The 15,455-nt window shown below is 49.2% G+C and overlaps 1 protein-coding gene across 2 annotated transcripts; it reads left to right on the top strand.

Moving 5' to 3' along the window:
- The first annotated feature begins 1,042 nt into the window (after positions 1-1,042).
- NOP2 (NOP2 nucleolar protein) lies at positions 1,043-12,501 on the top strand. Of its 2 annotated transcripts, XM_039531443.1 has the most exons (17): positions 1,043-1,190; positions 2,103-2,221; positions 2,399-2,444; positions 2,611-2,714; positions 4,293-4,567; positions 4,904-4,947; positions 5,609-5,763; positions 6,125-6,324; positions 8,248-8,337; positions 8,416-8,503; positions 8,627-8,767; positions 9,020-9,159; positions 9,414-9,503; positions 10,251-10,373; positions 10,475-10,572; positions 11,698-11,828; positions 11,980-12,215. In XM_039531443.1, exons 2-17 carry the CDS (start codon positions 2,116-2,118, stop codon positions 12,213-12,215), a joined length of 2,067 nt encoding a protein of 688 aa, XP_039387377.1. In that variant the 5' UTR covers positions 1,043-1,190; positions 2,103-2,115. The 2 variants fall into 2 exon arrangements, with proteins under 2 accessions (XP_039387377.1, XP_039387387.1); XM_039531453.1 differs by lacking the exon at positions 1,043-1,190 and having other exon boundaries at positions 2,116-2,221; positions 11,980-12,501.
- The last annotated feature ends 2,954 nt before the right edge of the window (positions 12,502-15,455 follow it).

The following is a 15,455-nucleotide window of genomic DNA, read 5'->3' as shown; positions in this document are numbered from 1 at the left end:
CTAGGCTATAGAGCAAGGGTCAGCAACCTTTCAGAAGTGGTGTACCGAGTCTTTTTATTCACTTTAATTTAAGGTTTCAGGTGCCAGGAATACATTTTAACATTTTTAGAAGACCTCTTTCTATAAGTCTATAATATATAACTAAACTATTGTGTGTGTAAAGAAAATAAGGTTTTTAAAATGTTTAAGAAGCTTGATTTAAAATTAAATTAAAATGCAGAGCCCCTCAGACCAATGGCCAGGACCCGGGCAGTGTGAGTGTCACTGAAAATCAGCTTGCATCCTGCCTTTGGCACGTGTGCCATAGGTTGCCTACCCCTGCTATAGAGTCTCTGCCAGCATAGCTAGAGCAGCTGCTGGCACAACTTTCTGTTAATGTAAGTACATCACCTCCCCAAACAGGGGTGTAGGTCAATAAACCCTCTTTCCTTGACATGGCTGGGGTTAGCCTAGCTAGGCCCCCAGGGGTGGGGGTTCTCTAGAGTCCTGCCTGACACCAATACTGCCCTAACTTTGCAGGGTAGAACAGGGGTAGGCAACCTATGGCACATGTGCTAAAGGCAGCACACAAGCTGATTTTCAGTAGCACTCACATTGCCTGTGTCCTGGCCACTGGTCTGGCGGGGGGGTCTCTGCATTTTAATTCAATTTTAAATGAAGCTTCTTAAACACTTTAAAAACCTTATTTTCTTTACACACAATAGTTTAGTTATAATATATAAACGCATAGAAAGAGACCTTCTAAAAACGTTCAATGTGTTACTGGCACCTGAAACCTTAAATTACAGTGAATAAATGAAGACTAAGCACAGCACTTCTGAAAGGTTGCCGACCCCTGGGGTAGACCAAGCCTCCAGCTTTTACGGCTGTCTAGCCCCACCCATGGAATTATTCTGGGATCGCGGCTGCACTCCAGATTCACACCTGCCTTGCTCCAAAACGAGTCGAACAACCCCGACTGCGGGATGGGGCTTCGCTTGCGCCTCTTCTCGGCTGGGGGAAGGGGGGCGGGGCAGGCTGCCTAATCGCTGGGTAGGGGGAGACGCTTCTAGCCAATGGCGGGGTGGCAGGAGGAGAAGCGTCCGGCCAATCCCAGGGCGAGGGCGGAGCCGGGCTGAGCCTGCGTGGAGGGCGCTGCGCTTGGCTCAGGCCGGGCCAGGAACTCGCCGCTGCGCACGTGGGGCCGGACGGTAGGTGCGGGGCTGCGGCTGCTGCTCCGGGGCTGTGCCCGTGTCCCCACTCCCGCAGCCTGGCTCGCAGCCGGGGTAGCGCGCGGGGGAGGCCGGGGTTCGTGCAGGCGCCCCGGGCGCGGTGGTAACTTGGGGTGAAAGCTCCAGCAGCGCTCGGGCCTTGGCGGGGGGGATCCAGCCGCGGGCTCCTTGTGTCTGAACTGGGAAAAACTCCGAGGCTGGTCGGGAGGGCTGAGGGTTTGGGGAAGACCCTGAGCTCATTGGTTTCTGGGCAGGGAGATTCGAGAGCTCAGAAATGAGATACAGGGGGCTGGGGCTTAACCAGAGACGCCTTAGATCGGGGAGTGTGTGAGATCAGTGGTTCTCAACCTTCCTAGACTACCCTGTCAGGAGGCTGACTTGCCTTCCATACCCCCAAGTTTCACCTCACTTAAAATCGCCTAGCTTACAAAATCAGACGTAAAAATACAGAAGTGTCACACACAGCACACAGAAACATTGCTGACTCTCTGATTTTTACCATATAATTATAAAATAAATCAGAACATAAATATTGTACTTGGATTTCAATGTATGGTATATAGAGCAGTATAAACAACTTATTGTATGAAATTTTAGTTTGTACTAACTTTGCTAGTGCTTTTTATGTAGCCTGTTGTAAAACTAGGCAAATATCTAGATGAATTGAAGTACCCCCAGGAAGCTCTCAGTGTAACCCCAGGGGCACATGAACCCCTGTTCGAGAACCGCTGTGTTAGAGAGACTGAGACAGGCAATTGGAAGAACTGCTGTCCTAAAGGAATCAGCCCTGAGGTTGCCATGCCATATGAGTAAATGTGTGTGTGGAGGGGGTCTGTTCTGTTTTCTTTTATCTCATTTTCTTTCCTTCCTTTTCCTTCACTTACCCCACAGGGTGAACAGTACTATGGGGCGCAAACTTGATGTACAGAGGAAGGAAAAACGTGGCCCAGGGCGCAAAGCCCGCAAACAGAAGGGAGCAGAGGTAGAATTAGCCAAATTTCTTTCCCCAGGTAAGTGTCTTTGTTTCCGTATCCTTTTCTACATTTTCTGCACATGCACACACACATGCATGCACTCCCCACACGCAATCACACCTGTAAGGGCTTTTAAATAAGGACATCATCCTATTGTTTGTCCTCCTCCTGTAACCAGTTTCTTAATTATCTTTCATCTTTGTTTGTTTCTAGCTACTGATAACAGTGGAAACAAATTATCCAGCCATGCACGAAAAAGGTGAGTGTACAAATACATGAATTAATTTCTCCTCTAGAGAGGATAGAATCCAAGGCACTATTTGCAATCTGGCAGACCCAAGTCAGAGGGAGTTTTTAGGCTCTTTGACGTCAGAGGGTTTTTCTGTTCATTTATTCTTTTTGTTCACTTGTCCATGTGTTTTCAGGGCTGCAAAGAGACGAATGGGGTCAGGAAAAACCCAAGCTAGGAAAAATCTGCTTCAGCTAAAGAAGCCAACAGATAAGGGGAAGACGGATGGCACCAGCACAGGTATCTGTTTAATGAGTTGACTTCAATCATTTAAAAGCATTTTTCTAATGAAGAGTTCCGGATGTTCTAAGTTCTTAAATGTCACTTTCGTCCCCAGCTGTGAGCAGAGTAGGAGTCTGGCATAGCTTAAGTTGTTTTAAGCAGTGGACATCTCTTTCTATTGCCCCCACCTGACCTCCAGGGTGTTGTGGGCATCTTTAGTAGCCAGGGTTTTAAACACGTGCATTGCACAGGACTAAGAAGCGCCTTGTAACCACCATAACTTAATTTTGGCTCAAATTAAATTTTGTAAAACCTGGATTTTTAAAACTGTCTCCCCTCAGTAACACTGGGAGGAAGCATATCAGACTTATTTTCTGCTTTCTATGCTGGTTCCCCATAAAATACAGCTTCAAATGCAATGGTCTCAGTCCTTGACCTCAGGGTGCACAATAACCTGGGCTCAGGATACACTGAAGGATCTGGGAATTTTTGGGGACTAATCCAAAAGTGTAGAGAGAAATCTTCACAGATCCAAGAACCACTTAGTAATGAGGAGAATGAAGAGTTTGTGTTTACGGCCGTGCCAAAGGGATGTCTATGCTGCAGCTGCCAGTGAGCCTCCCAGCCCAGGTAGACAGAGTAGTGCTAGCTCTGCTCACTCTTGCTTGCTAAAAGTAGCAGCATAAATATTACAGCACAGATGGTGGCTCAGGCTAGCCCCCCAAATCAGAACCTGCCCGTCCTCCTGGGTCCAAGCTTGGGTGGTGGCTCTGAGCCTCTGTCCGTGCTGCTGTGTGTACACTGCTATTTTTACGCGAGCCTAGGCTGGCAGGCACACTCCCAGCTGCAGTGTAGACATACCCTGAAGGTCCCAACCAAGATCACAACCTCATTGTGCTAAACGCTGCACTAACATAGTGAAAGGCACTCCCTGACTCTGAGATTACAATCTAAACCAATGAGATGAACAAAAATACTGTGACCCCTATTTTACATTTGGAAATTGAGACAGGTTCAGAGAGATACAGTCTATGGTGATGTCTGGAACTGAACCCAGATCTGCAGAGTCCCAATCCAGTGCCGCCTTCTAAAAAAAACATCCTTACAATAACTACTGTAAACCTCACTATTTTCCATTACAAGTATAGAACACTCTTCTGTGACCTGCCTTCACTAATACAAAGTCATACCACATCATAGATTTAAAAAAAAAAGGGGGGGGGTCCCCCTTGGAAAAAGGAAGGAACGGAGAAAGGAACAACTACATGTAACCATTGTTAGTTGCTCCACATAACACATTGTGAAAGGTGCTCTGGTGTCATGCTGGTGTAGCATAAGAATCGAACTTGGAAACAAGCAAGAGAAATATCATAACAAATAAATAGAATTTTAAAGTCCGTGTTAGACCTGTGAAAAAGGGATGTGTATCATAAATCCCCATTGACTGTATGTGAGGAAACTGAGGTACAGAGAATTAACTGGCCCTTCTAGCTAGAAGTTAGAATGCAGAATTCCCAGCCCTCTTATTTTGCATTGAACAGGACAAGATGGTTTTGAGGGTTGTTACAAATCATTAACCTTTTCTTCTGCCTGCAGTTGCAGAGCAGCCATCACTACAGAAAGGAGGAAAATGCAAGGGGCCAGCAGAAGGAGCCTCTCTGTACCCTCAGCTTGGGAGCAGTGACAGCTGCTCACTTTCGCTAACTCCAGCCAAGAGATCACAGCCTGCTGGCGATAATGAAGAAGAGCGTTTGGAGTCGAGTGAAAGTGAGGGAGATGAGGCTGTAGATGCCTGGGAGAGCATGGGGGATGATGGGAGCAATGAGGAGATGGTGGATGATTATGGAGCCTCGTCCTCTGAGGAAGAGGAGGTAGGAACTCTTGACTTTCATGTCACAGTGAACACTTGAGACTTCCCCAGCTGGGGGTAGTGCGGGACTCAGACATCATGACCTTATCACTGAGATGGAGGAGGCCTGGGGTGGGTGGGAGGAGTTGAAAGGCTTTATCCCCATGGGAGAGAGACCCGGAGAGACCTCAAGAGTGGAGATGGGTCCAGGCATAGAGTACTTAATCCTGCCTTTACCTGCTGCTGGTCTGTATGTGCTCTCGCATAGAGTGAGTGGGTTTTACAGGGGCAGGAATGGGGGTGGCAGGGAGTGCCATCTGATGCCATAGTTTCATTAACTCTCCCATGACTCTCTTAGCTGCTGCCCATCGAACAAGCCGCCCGGAAGCAGAAGTCTGGCAGGTGAGAGTTTCAGGAGCTGGAGGCCAGCAGGTTCTCTCCTAGGCTGGGGTGAGGCTGTCTCTTCCATCCCCCCTACATTTCTAGCATGCCTAGATTCCAAGGCCAGAAGGGGACCACTGTGATCATCTAGTCTGACCCCCTGTGTTAACACAGGCCATAGAACTTCTCCAAAATAATTCCGAGAGCATGTTCCTTAGACAAACATCCAGTCTTAATTTAAAAATTGCCAGTAGTTGAGAATCCACCACGACTCTTGCTAAAGTGTTCCAGTGACTAATTATTCTCACCATTAAAATGTACTCCTTATTTCCAATCTAGATTTCTCTAGCTTCAGCTTCCAGCCACTGGATTGTGCTATGCCTTTCTCTGCTAGCTTGAAAAGCCCATTGTTACATATCTGTTCCCCCCTGTAGGTATTTATACTCTGTAATCAAGTCACCCCTTAACTATTTAGCTTAACCATCAATAGAAGGCAGGTTTTCTAATCCTTGCATCATTCTCATGGCTCTTCTGAACCCTCTCCAATTGATCACCATCCTTCTGGAATTGTGGGCATCAGAACTGGACATTTCTCTGTGGCACTTCTCTCCTTATGTGGGGGGAGGGAGAGGATGGAAGGTTCCCATGCTTAAATGCAAACCCTTCCCTCTCTTGTGCTCAGGGAGGGGCTCAGTGAGGATGACAGTGAAGAAGAGGAGGAGCAGGTGAGCAGCCGAAGCAAGGGGCAGGAGGAAGAGGAGGACACAGACCTGCAGCTCAATATGGAGATAGATGAGCAATTTGTGTTACCCAGTGGTGAGGAGATCGAGAAAGAGAATATCCTTCCCTCTAACGTGTGTGGCGCACTTAAGCTGTGTACACAGCACAGATGAGCACCAACACTCTTGCACAGAACCATGTTGGGTTGTACATGTGTGTTGCATAGCGGAGGTGTATTGGTTATGGTAGGCTGCACTAGTGTATCACAGGAGCCATACCACCTGCATGTGTTAGATTGTGCTTGTGTGTTATTAGGGAGAGAGGGGAACTAACACGCTCCAGCATAACAGCAAAGGCATTTGTGATGCCATATGCGTAGCCTGAAAGTCATGCTTGGTATGCACACAATATTCACATTTGAGCAATGCCCAGGGTCGTGTGACTCTTCTTTTTCTTGATTCCTTAACTGCCTCATTACCTGCTGAGCCACCTGACCTGCACCTCATTCATCAGCGTATCAAGGACAATGTGGAGGTGCTGCAGGACTTCAGGGTGAAGCGGGAGGCGGGACGTGCCCGGCAGGAGTACCTCGCATTGCTACGCCAGGACCTTGCTGCTTACTATTCCTACAGTGACTTCTTGCTTAAGAAGCTCATGGAGCTCTTCCCTCTCCCTGAGGTATGAACCCCGCCCAGGTCCAGGTATGCTTCTGGATTCACCCAGCCTACATCCACACTGACTGGTGTTCACCCATCTGCCCACCCAGTTCCCAGATATGGGCCTGACTTCCCTGCTGCCTTCCCCTGTTCTTTCTCATTTTCTTTTCTCCCCTGGAGAATAGCTACGGTACCTGTATTTAAGAAAGCGGGAAGAAAGTAACCTGGGCAATTACAGACCTTGTAGTCTGACCTCAGTAGCATGCAGGGCTTTAGAGCAAATTGTGAAGAAAAGAATAATTAAATCTATCTAAATAGATCTAATATACCTGGGCTTCGGTAAACTGTTTGACACAGTACCACATGGAACATTGTTAGTTAAATTAGGAAAGATGGGGATCAGTCCAAGCACTGTCAGGTGGATAAGGAACTGGTTAAAGCAGAGAAGGCAACAAGTTATGCTAAAAGGTGAACTATTGGACTGGATGGAGGAACTGATGGAGTTCCTCAAGGATTGGTTTAGGGACCTCTCATATTTAATATTTTTATTGATGACTTTGGCACAAAAAAGAGTGCTAATGAAATTTGCTGCTGCTAAAGTTGAGAGACATGATCAATACAGAGGAGGTTCAGAATATTATACAGGAACAGGAAGACCTTAAAAACTGGAGTAACAGAAATGGGATGCAATTTAATAGTACAAATTGCAAGTTCATGCACATAGGGTCTGCTATTAGCTGGGTGCTCATCAGTTGGAAGCAACAGAGGAGGAGAGCGACTTGGGTGTATGAGCCGATCACAGGTGACTGAGCCACCAACATGATGCGGCTGTGAAAAAGGCTAGGATGTGAAGCAAGGCATTTCCAGGAAAGATACGGAAGTATTAATGCCATTATACAAGGCACTAGTGAGACCTCATTTGGAATGTGTACAGTTCTGGTCTCCCATGTTCAAAAAAGATTAATTTAAACGGGGAATGGAGGGCTTATCTTATGAGAGGAAACTGGAAGAGTTTGGTTTGTTAGCAAAACAAAGGCTGAGGGGATATGATAGTGCTATACATCTACATAGCGGGTAGACACCAGGGAGGATGAAGAGCTATTTAAGTTAAAGGACAATGTTGACCCAAAAAAAAGTGGATATAAACTGGACGTGAACAAATTCAAGCTGGAAATTAGAAGGCAGTTTTTAACCATCAGAGAACAGGTTCTGGAACAGATTCTAGAAGTTATGGGGGAAAACGAGAGTTGGACAAATTTATCAGTGGAATTATATGGCTGGGTGCAGGTCTCGGCAGTCCTGGAGGTTCCTTCTGGTTCATGTCCGATATTTTTAAAATCTCATGCTTCGGGATTTCAGCTGGTTACCTGCAGGGGTCAGGAAGGGACTCCCTCCCTGGCAATGTATTCTGGTTTTGTTTTTTTTCCTTTCCTTCCTCTGAAGCATCAGAGTTGGCCACAGCTGGAGAAGGGGCAGTGGACAGGGTGGGCCAAGGCTTGGAGGTGGTATTGATCATTGTCTCTCACCGGGTGCTTGGCTGACTGGTTCTTGCTACATGCTCAGGGTCTAACTGACCATCTCATGTGAGTTTGGGAAGGAATTTTCCCCCAGCTCAGATTAGCAGTAACCTGGAGGGAGGGTTTGTTTTCCTCTGCAGCATGTGAGTGTGGGTCATTTGCCAGGATTATCTGGGTATATCTCCCGTAAATGCTTCCCTGCCACTGTACAGGCCTCAGGTATTGGTGCATCTTGGTTCCTCCTGTTCTCTGCTTGTAGCACACAACAGTCTAGTCTCCTGACGGTTGTAATACTTTACTGTAATTTTGGTTGTTGGGCATAGCTTGCAAGTACTGGGAGGGGTTGTTAGATGGCCTGTTATGTACAGGAAGACAGTCTAGGTGATCTGGTGGTGCCTTCTGGCCCTAAACTCTGACTCTATCTTCAGCTGGTCAACTTCTTAGAATCTAATGAGGTTCCTCGCCCCATGACGCTTCGTACCAACACGCTGAAAACACGGCGACGAGACCTGGCACAGGTGAGCAAAGCATCATGGTCCCTCAACCTCTGTCCCAGTTATGGAGCAAAGATCTCACCCCTCTGTCTTCATCTTCAGGCTCTGATTAATCGCGGTGTGAATCTTGACCCCCTGGGGAAGTGGTCGAAAACGGGGCTTGTTGTCTACGATTCCTCTGTGCCCATTGGTGAGAAACTGACCCTCCTTTCACAGGGCTGAGCTGACTGACTCATTTTTTGGCTGTTTCCCCTCTTCTCATGGCTCTGTTCTTCACCCCTCCTCTCTTTCGCTCCCCCCCCCCCCCCCCCAGGTGCCACCCCTGAGTACCTGGCTGGACACTACATGCTACAAGGAGCTTCCAGCCTCCTTCCTGTCATGGCTCTGGCCCCCCAAGAGAATGAACGCATCCTGGACATGTGCTGTGCCCCAGGAGGCAAGACCAGCTACATAGGTACCTGACTGGGGTGGGGGGATGATGGAGGGACCAAGGCTCTGGAGTTTGGGAGGAGAGCCTGGGGGAAAGAGGTCTGCGGGGATGCCTGGGGACAGAGAAATAGGGGGAAGCTGGGGGATGGGTTGCCTGGTAAGAGGGGGAGGGCAGTGAGGGGCCCACTGGGGAAGGGGGGGCCGGGGTATTCCTGCTGCTGATTGGGAGTGGTGGGGCTGCACATTGGGTCTTGATGTAACCTTCATCCCCTGGCAGCTCAGCTGATGAAGAACACAGGTGTGATCCTGGCCAACGACAGTAGTGCTGAGCGGCTGCGCAGTGTGGTGGGGAACCTGCACCGTCTGGGAGTCACCAATGCTGTCTTGAGCCACTGCGATGGACGCCAGTTCCCCAAGGTATGCAGCCACTGGGTAGTTTCATGCTTGCTGTGGCCATCACAAGGCTTCATGGAATTCAGCTATGCTCTCCTTGACTGTATGCAGCGGGTGGGTGACTCACAAGAAAGGAATGCACATGGGGTGGGAGAGAAGGCAATGGAGCATCTCTCTTCCCCACCCTCCTCCCCAATTTCCCCTTTTCTGCATTGTCCCCCTTGTTGTCCTTTCAGTGGAATTGAGTCCAAGACCTCTGTCTCTCCACCCACCTCTAGGTGCTGGGTGGGTTTGACCGTGTCCTCCTTGATGCTCCCTGCAGTGGCACAGGTGTCATCTCCAAGGATCCTGCTGTCAAAACCAACAAGGTGAGCAGCCTGCGGGGGGGGGGCGGCTCAGGAGAAGGTGGGAAGGAGCTTGGGTGATTTGTGGTGTAGTGCAGGGGTTCTCAGACTTCTTCCTTCTGAGGCCCCCCGCAACATGCTACAAAAATTCCGTTGCACAGGTGGGCAATGGAATTTTTGTAGCAACAATTGTTTGTCAGTAGATTAAAAGCCAGGGCCGAGCTGGCGTTAGGGGGTAGCAAGGAGAGCGATTGCCCAGCCACAAGGGGCCCCACCAAGCTACGTTGGTTGGGCTTCTGCTTCAGCCCAGGGAGGAGGGGCTTGGGCTTGAGCTTTCTGCCCTGGGCCCCAGTGAATTTAACACTTGCCCTGATCTCTGGTTTATTTTGGTGGACCCCCTGAAACTTGCTTGTGCCCCCCACCCCACCCACCCCGGAGGGCCCCTGGTTGAAAACTGCTGGTGTAGGGTATAGAGTGAGATGTGAACTTGCCCGCAGGCCATGGACGAGCAGGGCTTCTGGACTCTTGTCCTTGTACCAAGATGTCTGGACCAGAGAAACCTGAAAAAAACTGACCTGTCTCCCTCGCACACACTGTTCTGGGACCAGATTTAGGGGTAGAAGCCTACCTGAGTCCTGCTACCTCACCACTGGGGCTCTTGCTCTCATCACACCCCCGTTCGCAGCAGGGACAGAGGGTGCAGTGAGCTAGGCCAGGGGAAGGAGTGGATCAGCACAGCTCAAGTGTTCTAACCTCCTCTGTGTCTCTCAGGATGAGAGGGATGTCCTGCGTTGTGCTCATCTTCAGAAGGAGCTGATTCTCAGTGCTATTGACTCAGTCAATGCTGCCTCAGAGACGGGGGGCTACGTAGTGTACTGTACCTGCTCCATCATGGTGAGTTCCCTTTGGGTGCCAGGCAGCTGGCCCGTGTGCTGGGGGAGCTCTCATTCGGAGAGTCTCCACAGAGTCTGTCTCTAATGCTTGGTCTCTGGCAGGTGGAAGAGAATGAATGGGTTGTGGATTATGCCCTGAAGAAACGCAATGTTCGCCTGGTGCCCACAGGGCTGGACTTTGGCAAGGAAGGATTCACCAGGTGTGTGTTAAGTCTCTGGGGGCTGTGGGGAGGAACATAAGAACAGCCATACTGTGTCAGACCAAAGGTCCATACAGCCCAGTAGCCTGTCTACCGATAGTGGCCAATGCCAGGTGCCCCAGAGAGAGTGAACCTAACAGGCAGTGATCAAGTGATCTCTCTCCTGCCATCCATCTCCACCCTCTGACAAACAGAGGCTAGAGACTCCATTCCATACCCATCCAGGCTAATAGCCATTTATGGCCTTCACCTCCATGAATTTATCCAGTTCTCTTTTAAACGCTGTTATAGTCTTAGCCTTCACCACCTCCTTGGGCAAGGAGTTCCACAAGTTGACACTGCGCTGCGTGAAGAAGAACTTCCTTTTATTTGTTTTAAACCTGCTGCCCATTAATTTCATTTGGTGGCTCCTAGTTCTTGTATTATCGGAATAAGTAAATAACTTTTCCTTATCTATTTTCTCCACATCACTCATGATTTTATATACCTCTATCATATCCCCCCTTAGTCTCCTCTGAAAAGTCCTAGCCTCTTTAATCCCTCCTCATATGGGACCTGTTCCAAACCCCTAATCATTTTAGTTGCCCTTCTCTGAACCTTTTCTAGTGCCAGTGTATCTTTTTTGAGATGAGACCACATCTGTACGCAGGATTCAAGATGTGAGCGTACCATCGATTTTATATAAGGGCAATAATATATTCTCAGTCTTATTCTCTATTCCTAACATCCTGTTTGCTTTTTTGATCGCCTCTGCATACTGCATGGGCGTCTTCAGAGAACTATCCACGATGACCCCAAGATCTTTTTCCTGATTCCTTGTAGCTAAATTAGCCCCCATCATATTGTATGTATAGTTGGGATTATTTTTTCCAATGTGCATTACTTTACATTTATCCACATTAAATTTCATTTGCCATTTTGTTGCCCAATCACTTAGTTTTGTGAGATCTTTTTGAAGTTCTGCTTTGGTCTTAACTATCTTGAGCAGTTTAGTATCATCTGCAAATTTTGCCACCTCACTTTTTACCCCTTTCTCCAGATGATTTATGAGGGAAGCTTGCTCTGTTTTTAACCCTCAGACTTTAATTGGGAAACTAGTATTTTCTCTCTTCTCTCTCCCCTCAGGTTCAAGGAGCGTCGCTTCCACCCATCCCTCAAATCCACACGGCGTTTCTACCCTCACACCCACAACATGGATGGGTTCTTCATCGCCAAGCTCAAGAAATTTTCTAATGCCATCCCCAAAATGCAGAAAGGTAACTGAACTCCAGAGCTGTACTATGCTACCTTGCTCATGTACAATGCTGGCTGGTGTGGAGCAGCAGAGAGCTCGCCATCCAGGCAGCACTGTTTGCTCACCACAACATCTTCTGCGCTTTCCTCTCTGACTCTTGTTTCTTCTTCTAGATGAGGAATCTACTGTGGAAACAGCAAGTCCAGCATCTGCTCCAGAAGTAGCTGCAGAGCCACAGCTTAAAAGGAAAAAACTTGAGAGGTTGAAAGTCACCGTGGGGCAGAAGAAGCAGCGGCAGCCCCCTTCAAAGGGAGGTTCTGTGCAAAGGCATAAGAGGCCCTTTCCCCAGCGTCCAGGAGCTCGGCCACCTGCCAGGAAGCAGCACAGAGTGCACCCGAATAGACAATAAGAGGGACTGCCTCTCTGGGCTTTGGTGTCTGATTCCATGAGAGTTGCAGGGATGGGGCATTCTCCTTGAAGGCTGAAGGTCAGGGACTCTCCAGATTCCACCCATGTAGGGTTGTTTTTCGCCATCTTGTGCAGATGGTTGCTTTAGCAGTAAGTGTCTGGGACAACTATTACCCCTACAGAGGGAGCATTTTTTGGACTTGCAGCCCAGTGTACTTCCCCCAGCATGGGGTTGGGATGCTGGATTGATAGATCCTGATTCATTAAAGATTTATACTTTGATCAAATTCTCTCTCTCCCTGCATGTCTAAGGCAGGAATTTATTTCAGTGTAGTGTAACTGGACCCTGCAGTACATGTTCAGCTGTAGCCACTTGTTCTTGTGCTGCACTGTGGCCTCTCCCTCTGTACTTGGTTTCCGTTGTTCTGTTCTCCCATCACTCCCTCACTGCCTCTTTGCTTTCTGTCCTGCCCTTATTCTGACCCTCCTGTTTCCCAATCTTCTGTCATCCACTCCAGTCACTTCACCCCTCCTTCCCAAACCCTTCTTTTGTGCCCCTTTCTTTCTCTCCTGGGCCAGTGCTGGGGGCTGCCTTACAGCTTGGTTCATTTGCCTCTTCACCCACTCTCTGGCTGCTGCGGCTCAATAAGTGGGGCTAGCAAAGGATGGAAGGGAATTGCTTCTGCTGGAAGGCTACTAACCTTCATACAAACCCCAGCAACTGCCCTATGCCTAGTACAATTGGGTACATTGACAAACAAAATGAGGCCCAAGTTTGATGCTGCAGTAGCCATCAAACAATAAATGTCAACCCTAACCCTTAAGTACACACAACAAATATGATTTGTAGGAGTACCACAGTTATCATACTAGGTATCTTCCAAATCAGTTTAACCTTGCAACAGAGAACTTGGTGAAATTGCTGATACTTTAACATCTAGTTGCTAAAACGTTGCAGAATCCCCTATAACTACCAGTTGTTCTCAAGTGGTCTCAGGGGGTGGGGAGGAAACAGACCCAAGACCTGAAAGACAGGGCCCTACAATCACAGGCCAAGGTCAAAAATCCCACTAGAGGGGGGTGATGAACTACCCTTCAGGGCTTGGGGAAGTAGAACCAACGTGAACAGAGGAAAGTGTGGAATTAACAGTACAAGAAAATTTATTATCAACAACACAATGATTATTAGAGAACCTAACAAAAAATAAACCTAATGCATTGGGGACCAAAGTCTTTTGGACAGAGGTGGATATGACTGATGATTTGGTTGGAGATGGGGGGGGGGGGGGAAGTAGAGAGAAGAAAAGGTATTTGCCCTGTCTAGTATAGTATCCTCTCTCTCTCTGGACCCAGTGCTAGCACAGGACACTCACCAGAGACAGACACAGAACATGCAACACAGACTTTGTTGCTACACTATAACGATGGTATTTTTATAACTCTTCAACTGGTACCAGCTCTCCTGACGTTCTGGTTCAGAGGCTGAAAGATAGAAGCTTAGAAACAAATTAGCACAGGCGGAACGATGAGAGCAGCCTGCTGGACTGCATCCAGCAGGGCTTCCACATCTGCAGGTTCCCTGGATCTGGGTCTCCACCTCCCGATCACCTGCTGTACATGGACTGAGACACCTTCGGCGACCAGCCTCAATTCTTCCAGAGGCAGGACTATTTGAGCTATGTTCGGGGGTACCTGCCCGTCCGCCCACTGTGACAGCCACACAAGCATTCCAGGAGAACCATTCTCTCTACGAACCAGACAGGGTCTTTTCCAGGTGCAGCAACCACCAAGACAAACCCTGCCAACAATGCTCCACAGCAGGTGCCATCTCCGCCAACATATCAAAGATTTTATTGTGTGGGGCATGACCAGCTTGCTGATGAGCCACCCCTGCTAAATCTCCTCCCAACCTGGACGTGGCTTTTAACACCCGTTGGGTCTCAGCTAGGTTCTGACCCTGATCCAAACACAGGGTCGCCATATCCCAGGCCCACCTGCTGAACCTGCAGCGCGAGGGGCCACCCAGGGTTTTTGCTAACTCTATTGCTTGAGTGGGAATCAACTCAGTCTCTGCCACAGTGTGTCCGGTCCTTGGGGCTACTCTGCCCCCTGCAGATGCAGGCCCATAGTTTCGGACCACCCTCCGGACTGCCGCAACATGGTGTCCGGGATCCGGATCATAAGAGATATCCCTGTCCCAATCATCATATGATCCCGCACCCCCCTGCGCTTTCACCCCAACGGCAGTGACTCAGGCTGAATAAGCCCTTCGGACTCTGTTCTCCCAGGTGGACCCCTCCAGGACCAGATCCTTCAGGCAGGTAACTGCCTGGCTCACCTCCTCTGCTGCCGTCACCTGTACTGTGGCTACAGAGAGGGAAGACTCCTGGGCACTAGCAGTCAGAACCTGCGCCTTGCACGTATCCTATTCCTTCTCCAGCTCATTACATCGGTCCCTGAGTGAATCTATTTCAGTGGCGAGCTGACTGCCACCTGCCACTGCCAGCCTGCTTGCCACAGCAGCCAGGCAGCTGCACGATCCAGTCCCGCCTTATTAGGACCGTATATAAATACATATTTATTCAATGTGAGTTCTAGTTCAGGAATTATACTCCCAGGTGGAACCCCCCCTGGCATTCAGGGGTCTGCCCCTTTCGTTTGGAGCCATTCTAACAGCACCCCAGGTAACAGCGCCATGCCCCAAGGGGGTGGGGTGGGGGAGTCATCTTGCTCAGGCTGTTTCGACTTTTTCTTCCCATTGCTGCGCAGTGGCATACTTAGTAGCAGCATCCTTTTCTTCCTGCAGTGGCTTGCTAACCTACCACTTTTTACACAGGCTTGAGCCGGACCCACTCAAGAGACTACCGGGGGGCACCAGGGGATTTACACCTAATTCTCTCCCTTGTCCTACACTAGCACATAATAGTGGCATTCTTTTCTCCCTGCAGTGGATTGTTAGCCTAGCACTTTTTCACGCAGGCTCGAGCCAGACCCACTCAAGAGACTACCGGGGGGCACCAGCGCACCAAGCGCGTGCCTGGGGGAGGTGGCCTGCTGGTCGCCATGAGGGCAGCAGAGAGGGAGCCTTTGGCGGCGTGCCTGCGGGAGGTCTGCCAGTCCTGCGGTTTTGGCAGCAATTTGGCGGCGGGTACAGCAAAGGTGCGGGACCGTCGGACCTCCCACAGGCATGCTGCCGAATCTGTGTTACCAGCGGACCTCCTGCAGGCATGCTGCTGAAAGC

Source organism: Mauremys reevesii, linkage group 1 (genome assembly GCF_016161935.1).
Source record: "Mauremys reevesii isolate NIE-2019 linkage group 1, ASM1616193v1, whole genome shotgun sequence".
In the NCBI taxonomy this organism is placed as follows: Eukaryota; Metazoa; Chordata; order Testudines; family Geoemydidae; genus Mauremys; species Mauremys reevesii.
Note: the sequence above shows the minus strand (reverse complement) of the source record. Positions and strands in the feature narration are given on the sequence as shown.

Bases quoted from the DNA above. Each gene is read 5' to 3' on its own strand.
- NOP2 (XM_039531453.1), top strand. From the start codon at position 2,116: ATGGGGCGCAAACTTGATGTACAGAGGAAGGAAAAACGTGGCCCAGGG. The intron at 9,504-10,250 runs GTGAGCAGCCTG...TGTGTCTCTCAG, and splicing joins CTGCTGTCAAAACCAACAAG to GATGAGAGGGATGTCCTGCG. The intron at 10,573-11,697 runs GTGTGTGTTAAG...CTCTCCCCTCAG, and splicing joins GGCAAGGAAGGATTCACCAG to GTTCAAGGAGCGTCGCTTCC.